This window comes from Typopeltis vanoorti, chromosome 17 (assembly GCF_054136105.1).
Source record: "Typopeltis vanoorti isolate ZY-2024b chromosome 17, IOZ_Tvanoo_1.0, whole genome shotgun sequence".
NCBI lineage: Eukaryota > Metazoa > Arthropoda > Arachnida > Uropygi > Thelyphonidae > Typopeltis > Typopeltis vanoorti.
The window spans coordinates 469,411-481,552 of NC_143565.1; the positions used below are offsets into that span (position 1 = coordinate 469,411).

Sequence of the window (12,142 nt, forward strand, 5' to 3'; positions counted from 1 at the left end):
AACAATGTTATATCGACCCCTGGGGGTCGATATCGACCACTTTGGCGACCACTGGGTTAGACAAAGGGTCAACTAGTTCTAGAATTATACATGTTTGTATGTACAGAATCTGTTATTGCGATATGATCACAATTCTTATATAGAATCTTAACCTAATACTTGTGTTTAGCTAGTGTTAATTTGTGTTATATATTCTTAGTATTGAATTGAGTTTTATTTGATAAAGAAATAATTGTATCATGTTTAAGAGTTCAATAAACTTTGTTCCTTGAAAATACAGTTGTCTGAGATTGCCGCTCAATGCACCACTTGTAACAACGTACGAACCTAATCATGTGGGGGGGGGGTTTGTTAAGTTACGAGATAAAGGTCACAAATGCATATTAGTTTCACACTCAGACATATTTTGGTAATTGCTCCTTGTTTTTGAATTTTATATCTTAAACTAAATGTCCTGAAAGGCGCAGTATAAAATAAATATTTAGGGACACTAAGGGGAGAAGAAGCTTGAATATTTGTATTTGGGTGATATCTCGTATATATAAGATTTGGATAAAGACAAGTAGAGTTTCACATGTAAGGATAGTTGAAAGCCTAATAATCATAAATTGGGACACAACAATGTGAAATCATTAGCTTCTATATCTATATACAAGTTTGCCCTGTCCTGATTATATTTCAGGTGCAAACTCTGTTTGCTTACACTTGGATAAAGGATTAAACCAAGTATATAATTTCTTGGTATCTTTAATTTATAGTGTACATAGCCACTACACAAATAGGTGAAAGTGAAAAGGAGAAACACAAGAAGCCCTGTAGTCCTAAGCTGCACCATCTATGGGCTTGTGTACTTGGCCTATACATGGATAATATTTTCCAGATGAGAAGCACTTTAATGCAGCCATATTTGTTGAGGTTAAGATGGTTTGTGATGTCAGAGGCAGGTTCAGAGTTACATATTTATTTACTTCAGTAAAGTAAGATGGCTTTTTTTTTTTTTTACATTGTTACTTACTGAAAAGGGTTGAGGAAAAATCCAAAGCATGGTCTGCTAGTTTAGTAGTCAGAGTAGTGATATAAAATGTGCTGTGAGATCCTGATATTTGTTGTCCTACTTGTATGGCCACAGTAAGGCTGCAGCTGTAGCGTACTTCAGTAGACCACAAGAAAATCCAAGAATTATAGCTAATCGTTACAAGAGCAGATAAGGGATGCTAATTTCTTGTGTGCTTTAAAGGCAGTCATAAGATTGTATTTGTTTTTTTTTGTTTTTTTTTTTGGAGATTGACCACCTTTTCATGCTATGAATATATGAAATGGTAATAGATTTAATGCAATTATACCTAGAGCAGAAATGGGGGGATATATAAGGTGTAAATACACACACACACATGTATTTATTTATTTATTTTTTATTTTTTATTTTTTTTTTTTTTTTTTAATTTGGTGGGGGATTGTAGCCACTGGCTAAAAATGTAGTAATCTACTGTTCATCTACACTGGGAAAGAATTTGGCCATTCTGATAACTGAACAGTCAGATTACATGGTGTTGTAGCAGAAGTCAGTTGATAGGCAAGGGTCTGCTAATTGAAGGGTTGTTGTTAACGTTAAATAAATGGTAAATTGCTATATTGTGTATATAACCGAGTTCAGAACTAAGTGCAATGCTATCAAAGCATATCAATTTTGCTCTGTTGAACAGGTTTTTTATAATACATCCAAGAAGAATCGCATCACATCATTCCTTATCCCAGTATGAAAGAAGGGATGATGCAACTGTTGATGGATGTACAGTTGACCCTTGAACACAGGTTTGAACTGAGTGGGTACATTTATATGCAGATTTTTTTCAATAAATATATTGGAAAATTCTCTGGAGATTTGCAACAATTTGAAAAAAGCTTGCAGACGAACCACGTAGACTGGAAATATTGAAAAAAAATTAAGAAAAAGTTAGGTATGTCATCAGTGCATAAAACATATGTAGATACTAGTCATTTACTACTATAAAATATACACAAATCTATTGGATATTTGAATCCAACATTATTTCAAAGCAGAATATAGAAACTCTAAGAGTTTCATGCTGAATATATAGAAACTATAAAAGTTTCGGCTGATCCAAGCATAAGCCAACCTAGTTCAGGTTGGCTTATGCTTGGTAGTAAAGCTAGGGCAACTGGTAGTAAAGGTGGAGTAAGTTCGGATCACGATCCTTAGTATTTTCCATAATGTAAAGCACATCTCCTTATGGACATGTATGACGCTGTACATTATGGAGGGAGGGTCACTACCCAGACCGGTTTCGACTTTTGTTGAGGTCTCATCAGTGAGTAGGTAGACACAGATGTATACTGAGGTTGTAGTGATGCAGAGGTTATTGATATCCATACGAGTTGCCAAAGTGCACCAAGAAATTCATTAAAACTTATGCACACAAACACACTTACAGACCTTACATGGTGCCATTACTAGTCAAGAAAAATGTAAACAAAGATGCAGAATTAAATCCTAACTGAATAAAATTAACTGTAATTAATTTATAAATTTAATTAGTATAAAATAAAAATTTTATAATGATTCATTCCTTAGAGTATAGGCTAGGCTACCATAAATCAATCATATTGCTGCTTCATTATCAATGCATGAATTGTTACACCTGTAAATAAATATGAATTTCTTTTTCACATTATCTTTTCATTTTTGATGTCTAGGTTAGTAATACATTTAACATGTATAGTGTTTTGTATCATATAAGACAATACTGACAGACGACAAACTTACGGTATCAATAAATATGGTAAATATATTTTTTTATTATATTATTATTATTATGTGACACCTACAGGGAGTCCAAAGACTCATCAAGGGAGAGTGTGCCAACAGCATTGAACAATTTTTTCCTTCCAACTACTAACCGATCTCAAACTTGCTTAACTTTTTGCATGAGTCATTAGTAGCAGAGGCTCTACCAATCGACCAACCTTTGCCAGCAAAGGTTGGTCAATTTTCTCTTCCATATGATTTTCTTTTCTCTAGCTTACTTTATTATAAGAATACAGTATATAATACATATAACATACAATATATGTATTAATCGACTGTTTATGTTATTAGTAAGGCTTCCGGACAACAGTAGGCTATTAGTAGTTCAGTTTTGGGGGAGTCAAAGTTATACATGGATTTTTGATTGTGCGACAGGTCAGTGCCCCTAACCCCCATGTTGTTCAAGGGTCAAATGCAAATTACTGTGTGTGTAGATTTTGTACAGATGAAAGCCAAGGATCCATCTAGTCACTGTGTAATTAGAGTATCCAGAAAGAGCAGACGATTGCTGGTTTCTATTTCTAATGTATCCACATGGTTCACCTAGTGGCTATGCGCTTTGTAACCATATGCCTAGGGAAGGAGTGTCCTAGGTTTGATTCCTGTCGGAGACGTGAGGAGCTGAAGAATCTTCCTCAGCCCTGCCAAGTTAGCCGGTCTTGGACGTGGATCGTAGGGTTTTTCTCCCCAGTTTATCTGGGGTTTTTCATTCCACAAGCAGGCAAACTGGACCTGTGAACACACAGGCTACAGTAAAAAAAAATACTTATTCCCTCATTGGGAGGACTAAACCTAAGGGGCGGTCGAGGAACAGGGGTACCCCCACATGAATAAATAACATTTCTAATGTGAATTGGATCCTCAGATGTTCTATTCAGATAGAAAAGAAAGATGCTCAGTGTCTGAGCCACATGGCCAAATACATGTGCATTGCATGGTCTAATGGCAGGTCTAAGCAGGGCAGAATTTAAAGCCTCCTTTTATTAATTAGTTATGGAGGGGTGACAGAAAGAGGGTACAGCTGATGGCTATACCCTCTGTTTGTAAAATTTGCCTTGCCAAATAAAATAGTCCAAGTCAGAGCTTAGGTAATCATCATCAACAGCTTTCTTCAGTCCACTGCTGGACAAATGTCTCTCTATGAACATGCTTTTTCCATTTGGACCAATCTTGCAAATCTCACCACCATACATGTCCATGATATCTTTTTATCTCATCTTACCATTGGTTTACTTGGTTTCGAATAACCAGTTCTTGACTTTAAAGCCATGTGTAAGTTTATCTGCAAGCACTAGTTCTTGGTGTCCATTCTATTGTTCTATTTGTTGATCAGATATTCTCATCACATCCTGTCCAGAGCCATTTATTTCCTTTATTACTGATGCTATGTCCATTGCATTTGTTTGCTTCCTTATCCAAGTATTATTCTTTTTATCTAACCAGGCTCTTTTCATGTTTTGTTGAGTTGTTTTCAGTTTCTCTGTTTTTTAGTCAAGCTCCAGGTTTCACTACCACAGATCATTGTTGGACGTACACACTGGTGTGACAATCTTACTTTTTAAGCAGTTTGGTAAATTCAAGAGGAAATTTAGCTTGAATTAAGTCAAAAAGATATAAGTAGAAAATATTGAAATGGTGAATGATGAGGAATTGCCCAACTGCTAAGAACACTCAATCGTGCCTACTGGGCGACTTCATTAGGTGTTCCTGGCAATTGGGCTGATCATCCTGTAGGCTTAAAATGCCCCATTAGATCACCTTCTTTCTCTTTCTCAATCTGTGATGAAGTGGCAGTGTACTGTTCTCCTGATATCAATTTAACTTTAGCAAAATAGGACCATGTTTTTTAGCCCTATACAATAACATTAAGCAGAAGAAAAATGGAGTAACAAAAAAAAAAAAAAAAATCCTATACAAAACCTTTAATGAATTCTGTGAAACCCTTATGAATATCCACATTCTTAATGATACACATCCCGTTAGGTGATGGGAGATTTTTCATTGTAGTCAAATATAAAACTATATCAACTTGAAGTGTTAATTGCATTTTTTACAACAAGGCACACTTCTAATATATCTAATTTTCTTGATCACAGTCATATTGTCAGTTTTTCAATGATAAATTACATGTGGTCAACTTCTACTATAGCAAACATATCAGGACCAAATGAATAGTTTTTTTTTACAGTGACTTGTTTTAATTATATCAATGTTCCTATGAATCTCTTGGGTCAAAAGTTTCCAATAGTTGGTTATATGGTGTAAGTTTGCTATGGAAAGATCAACTGTATTCCAAAGATGTTCACTGCCCCAGTGACAGACCACTACTATGCTGGTCCTTGAAGTAACCTGAACACATATGATATTTCCTGGGTTATGTAACCTTCAGCCTTAATAACGTTAATATTATTAACATTTATAATATTAATGTACTCTAGATTTTGTACCTTTTGTGTTTAAAGGTCATCATAAAAAATAAAGAAAAACACGTTTTCTTGTTTTTAAGATTTTTTTTAATATAATTCCTAAATTAAACAATTCCATGAGGAGAAAGATGTAAAAGGAGTGCTTAAGGGTAAAAGCTGTATAACTGAGAGGAGACCTCCACATAGCCTTTAAAGGAATGCGGAGAACCGACCAGGGCTTCTGACCTAATGTCCAATCCTCACCTTCTCGTGGTGCACCCTGTTGCATATCTACTTGGATACTGAATGAACGAGGATGGGCTGGAAATTTGAGATTTAGTCGACCAAATTGTATTCTTATTGGTTAAACCAAAATAAAAAATGATAGTACAACATGACAAAATTTCATGCCGGCTGGGGCGTCGCCCGGTTAAACAAGGCCCCCGTTGTTTTCGCCAGGGAACCGGGGCGAACAGCAAAAAGTCAGCTACTAGAACAAATCTGAAAGCAAACCCCAACTCAACATCACCAGAGTTAAAGATCGGTACTATCAACGTAAGAAGCCTGAATGGCAAAGAAATGGAGCTAAATGAGGAATTAGATAAGTACCAGATCGACATAATAGGGGTGACTGAAACAAAAAAGACCAAAACTAGTGAGATCTTTCTGAGCAATAAATACAAAATGTTATATTCAGGCAATGACAATCAAGGAAAAGAAGGAGTGGCCATAGTATTCAACACAAAATACGAGGCTAATCTTCTTGAATGGCAGTCAGTCTCAAGTAGAGTAATGTGGGCAAATATGAGAATGGGGAACTGGACAATGAGACTTATTTGTGCCTATGGTCACACAGAAGGTTCTATTAAGGTAGAAGTGGAGGAATTTTTTGAGTCTTTAGAAAACGCAACTGACACAATGAAAAAGGAAAAGTTGGTCCTTGTTGGGGATCTAAATAGCAGAGTAGGAAATGATTGTGAGACATACAAAAATATTTTGGGAAAATTTGGAGAAAAGAGCAAAGCTAATAATAATGGCAAATATCTGTTGGATTTCTGCTCAGGACATGGACTGGTTATTACTAACACCATGTTCCTACATAAAAATGTGCACAAATTCTCATGGAGAGAAGAGGCTAGGAATAAGAAAAGTCTCATTGACTATGTTATTGTTGACAGTGATGTTTTCTCCCTGGTGCAGGACACCAGAGTGTACAGAGGATTTGAAATTGGAAGTGATCACTATTTAGTCTTGAACAGGATAAAATTGAATTTCATATTGAAAAGAATAACATGTAAGAAAGTTTTAAAGCAAATAAAAGTTGAGCAGCTCTCAGATGTGAACTGTAATTTAAAATACAGAAAAATTATTGAAAAAAAAAATGAAAGGGTTTGAGAACAGGAATCAAACCTTAGAGATTCAGTGGCAAACTGAAGAAAACATTGATAGATTCTGCCAGAGAGGCATGTGGTGAGGTTGTCTGCAAGGATCAAAAAATCAGAACTCCCTGGTGGACACAGGAAGTTAAAGAGGCAGTGAAGGAAAAGAAGAAAGCATATCAAAAGTTCCTGGCAAATAAGTCAGCTTGTGCTCTTAGAGAATATAGAGATAAATGCAAGAATGCTAAACACTGGGTAAAACTAGCTAAACAAAAGTCATGAGAGGACTTTGGCAAGAATATAGAAAATAAATATCAAGAAGGTGGCAAAAAATTCTGGAGATTGTTGAAAAAGCTTAGGAATGGAGGAAAGAGTGCTGTAAAAGGAGTTCGAGATGATAAAGGTGACAGGAAAACTGGAGAAAAAGATATCCTTGAAGTATGGAGTAATTCCTTTGAAAAACTGCTAAATGAAACAAGCAGCGATGACAGAACAGTGGTAAAAAAACACTGACCAGGCATGCAGTCAGGAATATATATCCATACTTGAAGTAGAAAAAGCCATCAAAGGCTTGAAATGTGGAAAGGCAGCAGGAGATGATATTCGACCAGAAATGCTGAAGTATGGTGGTATAAAAGTCTTACAGTGGCTGCACTGCATAGTTCAGAAAGCCTGGACAGAGGGACGAATTCCCGATGATTGAAGTAGAGCTCTCATAGTACCCATATATAAAAAGGGAAATAAAACTGAATGTGAGAATTACAGAGGTATTTCCCTACTGAGTGTTCCTGGCAAGATCTAAGCAAGTATACTTGAGAAACGGTTGAGAAGAATTGTGGAAGAAAACTGGGTGAAGAACAAGCTGGATTCAGGCCAAATAGAGGCTGTCAGGATCAGATCTTCACTTTACGACAAACAGTCAAGAAAGCATGGGAATATAACAAAGATCTGATTTGGAAAAGGCATATTGACAAGGTGCCAAGAGAGAAGCTATTCAATACGCTGCAGTTATATGGTGCCAATGGGGCATTATATCAAGCAATACTTAGTCTTTATTTGAGTTGTAAGTCAGCAGTTAGAATTGAAGGAAGTTCAGGAAGATGGTTTAAATGTTAAATCTGCAACTGATTTTCATGCAACTGAAAATCAGTCCATCCTCCAACTTTTCTATATAACTAAAGAAATTTAGGACGTCATCAGTCTCCTCGCCCGAAAATTGTGGGAACACCTGCTGTGGATTAATGTAATGAAAAAATTCGCTGTTGTCCATGCCTAAGCTACTGGAGGGTTGTCGTACTTGCATCCAATTTACACTAATTTACGCTCTAAAATTCTGAACAAAACTTAATCAAACTTCTACCTCTCAGTTGTCTGATCTGCTACCAAAACCAACTTGTTGTGAATAGCTTGTAATTAAGATTTAATTAGCTAAACTACATCCTGTCGACTGCGCCATTTATGTTGTGTCCCATTTTATGATTTTTATTCTATTTTATAATTTCCGCTTATCTATGTTCTACTATTATCTATGCTCGAGATATCACCAAAATTTTTTCTGATACTTAAGTTATTTCTCCCCTTAGTACCCCTAATATTTGTATTTATACTGCGCCTTTTGGGATGTTTAGTTTGAGATATTATATACAAAAACAAGGAGAAAGAACTCAAATATGTCTGAGAGTGAAGCAATGTTGCAGTCGTGACATTTTATCTCGTTTCTTAACACATTAATTTCCCGCGTGATTAGTTTCGTATTTTTCAAGTGGTGCATTGGACAGCAATTTCAGACAACTCTTTTATCACTGAACAAAGGTTTATTAAATTCCTTAACATGGTACAATTCAATTTTTGTGATTACTCAATTTAATGCTAAACTAAATACTTACAAACTAACATTAGCTTATTACAAGTAATTAGGCTATGATCCTATAATGAGTATTACGATCATGCCGCCACACTCATTCTACACGTAAATTCATTTGACATGGACAAATAAGATAAATTCACACTATTTAACTAATCAAACTTAAGTAGATTAACTAAACCATTTACTGTACTAACACACAACTATGACATTTTAACTTTCCTATACATTACAATAAACATGCAAATTTCTCAGGACACTTAATTATTCACATAACATTAACACTAGCCAGCTTACTTTTAATATATTCTGTCAGATACTAAAGTCCTAGTATAAATTTTCCTTGGTCACTTCAACAGTTCCGTATTAGAATAATGATACTTATTACAGACAAATTTTAGTTAACATTAGATATATTTTACAGTACCTTTCTTTCTTGAGTTTTTCACATGGGCCTTTACCTTCTTCTGATTGAACTAGCTTGGTATAACCTCTCCGATAATCTGCTACTCCTACGTTCCTTTTGGAGTTGAACTATGCTTACACGGTCTTAAACTTTCGTAATTCAGGACACACTTTGAATCATTTATATGACGGCTGTGCGACTCGCTACGTGGATATCGATATCTTTATAGCTCTCCCTTTCTCGTGGTTGTCACTGAAGTTGAAACATAAAGAATATGTTTTCTTTTCTTTGACTCTATGGCATTCTTCGCTTCTTACATAGGAAATCCGGAATCGAAATCCTGCTCACTTTTGTTTCCATTTTGTGACGATGGAGATATAACCCCAATCTCCACTCAGGAAAACCGCGTGAAACCTATGCCACGGAGCTCGTAGAGAACTCCTCGGGAACAGAACCAAAACAAAAACCAAAAAGCTTTGTGGGGGAGAGTTTCCAACCCTTTTATACCTGCTCTCCTAACGGCACCTTTTTTAACTTCTTTTCTCTGCTCCCTTCTTGATTTTACTTCACCGACCAATTAGGGTGGCGTTGTTCTGCCACACATCCTTTGGTCGGCGAGCCAAACGATGTCTCAATCCGGGAATCGGCCCTAAGCGATTTTCTGTTGTTTTACTTGTGCTAGACTCTGACTTAATCCCCTTTCAAATTTTCTCTATGAATTTACTTAATATTTTAATCTCTGGCTTCTCACATACCATCTTTTATGACTAATCCTTTTCTGTCCTTATTTAGTTAAAATTTCTCTTTTAAATCATATCACAATATTAATATATTCTTTCTTTTGTTAGTTAGTTTAACAAACACCTTTATTTTTTATATATTTTATTGGATGCAATAATCTTTCTTTTTCTTTTAATTAATTCAACTATTATCTTTTATGCAGGATTTTTAATTTATTTTATTTATTCTTCATGTTACACCATGATAGCTGAGAATTCTACATTCTTAAGATATCAAGTATAACAGTACTATCACATCTTGTACACCCGTTGAGGGTACATGGCAGGAATTTGATGATGATGAAAGATGTAAATGCTAGAAATGCATATGTTCAATTCTACTGAAATGCTGTTTTTATATAAAATATGGGTGTTTTGAAGCATAAGAAAGATGTAAATTGTAATTTTATCTAAATTATCTCCTTTCTCAGTTATCTAACATTAATATTAAAAACAAGAAAACAATCATTACCTTGAACAAGATCGATTTCTAGATATATAATTTTTGTTTTTCTGCTGAAAATAGGCTGGTCCCTGAATAAGGAAAGGCATGAAACAATCAGCAATTGCTCCAGATGTCTTTTCTTTTTCTGAACTTTCACTACTGAAAAAGAAACAACATAAATAAAAACATGCAACAAGAGAATGGTTGGTTGGTTGTAAATGTTATATAAATCAGTCATAGAAAAGTTTGTATAGACTTGTAGACAAGTCTGTACAAACTTTTAATATATATGTTTTATGAAAATGAGAAAAGTAAGAATGCCAACCAGATAAGACATCTGTTATGTTTCGGCATTTGTCTTAAACAGGTCTACTTTTGCAATTTCAATTGCAATGTTAATAAGTTGGTCTGAGAATGAAATGGAAGAAAAAAAAAATTATCGCCAAATTTCCTCCTACTTACAAACCCTATTCTTTGTCTAATGTTATTCAAAGCATAGAGTTTGTGAGGTTTGTAAGATTAGGGTTTGTAAAGCAAGATTCACAGTTAAAATGTTTTCTGAAATTAAAATCAGTTAACCTAAAACAAATCTGGATACCAGAGTGTAGAGAGGATCTGAAATTGGAAGTGATCACTATTTAGTGTTGAGCAGGATAACATTGAATTTCATTTTGAAAAGAATGAAATGTAAGAAAGTTTTAAAGCGAATGAAAGTTGAGCAGCTCTCAGATGTGAACTGCGGACTAAAATACACAAAGATTATTGAAGAAAAAATGAATGAGTTTGAGAACAGAAACCAAACTTTGGAGATTCAGTGGCAAGCCTTTTAGAAAACACTGATTGATTCAGTGTTTTCTTAAATTTCTATTATTAAGAAAAATCAGAACTTCATGGTGGACACAGGAAGTTAAAGAGGCAGTGAAAAAAAAGAAAAAATATATCAAAAGTTTCTGGCAAATAAGTCAGCTTGTGCTATTAGATAATACAGAATCAAATTTAAGAAAGCTAAACAATGTGTAAAACTAGCGAAACAAAAGTTATGGGAAGACTTCGGCAACAACATAGAAAATAAATATTAAGAAGGTAAAATATTTCTGGAGGTTGTTGAAGAAGCTTAGAAATGGAGGAAAGAGTATGGTAAAAGGCATTAAAGATGATAAAGGTGACATGAAAACAGAAGAAAAAGATATCCTTGAAGTATTGAGTAATTACTTCGAAAAGTTGCTAAATGAAACAAACAGTGATCACACCACAGTGGTAAAAAACACTGATCAAGCATGCAGTCAGGAATACATATCCATACTTGAAGTAGAAAAAGCCATCAAAGGCTTGAAATGTGGAAAGGCAGCAGGAGTAGATGATATTCGACCAGAAATGCTGCGGTACGGTGGTAAAAAAGTCTTACAGTGGCTGTTCAGAAGGCCTGGAGATAGGGATGAATTCCCGATGACTGGAGTGGAGCTCTCTTAGTACCCATATATAAAAAGGGAAATAAAACTGAATGTGAGAATTATAGAGGTATTTCCCTACTCAGTGTTCCTGGTAAGATTTTTGCAAGTATACTTGAGAAACGTTTGAGAAGGATTGTGGAGGAAAAGCTGGGTGAAGACAAGCTGGATTCAGGCCAAATAGAGGCTGTCAGGATCAGATCTTCACTTTGCAGCAGATAGTTGAAAAATCATAGAAATATAACAAAAATCTGTATTTAAGTTTTGTCGACCAGGAAAAGGCATATGACAAGGTGCCAAGAGAGAAGTTATTCAATACGCTGCAGTTATATGGTGTCAATGGGGCATTATATCAAGCAATACTTAGTCTTTATTTGAGTTGTAAGTCAGCAGTTAAGAATTAAAGGAAGTACAGGAAGGTGGTTTAATGTTAAAATATGATGTCAGATAAGGATGTACATTATCCCCTCTGTTATTCATTATCTATATTGATCACATTATGAAGGAAAGTGGTATTAAACCTGATATCAAAATTGGAGATGTTAATGTCAGCTCTTTGATTTATGCAGATGATGTTATACTTCTAAAT

General features: G+C 35.0%; 1 protein-coding gene across 2 annotated transcripts in view; it reads right to left on the reverse strand.

Annotated features, from left to right (window-relative positions):
• The window catches only part of LOC150097088 (leukocyte receptor cluster member 8 homolog), a 347,020-nt gene that overhangs the window by 195,050 nt on the left and 139,828 nt on the right, over window positions 1-12,142 (reverse strand). For both annotated transcript variants that reach the window (XM_090407668.1, XM_090407667.1), the window contains exon 8: window positions 10,133-10,264. In XM_090407668.1, the coding sequence (XP_090263794.1) occupies window positions 10,133-10,264 (132 nt within the window). The remainder of the gene's footprint in view (window positions 1-10,132; window positions 10,265-12,142) is intronic.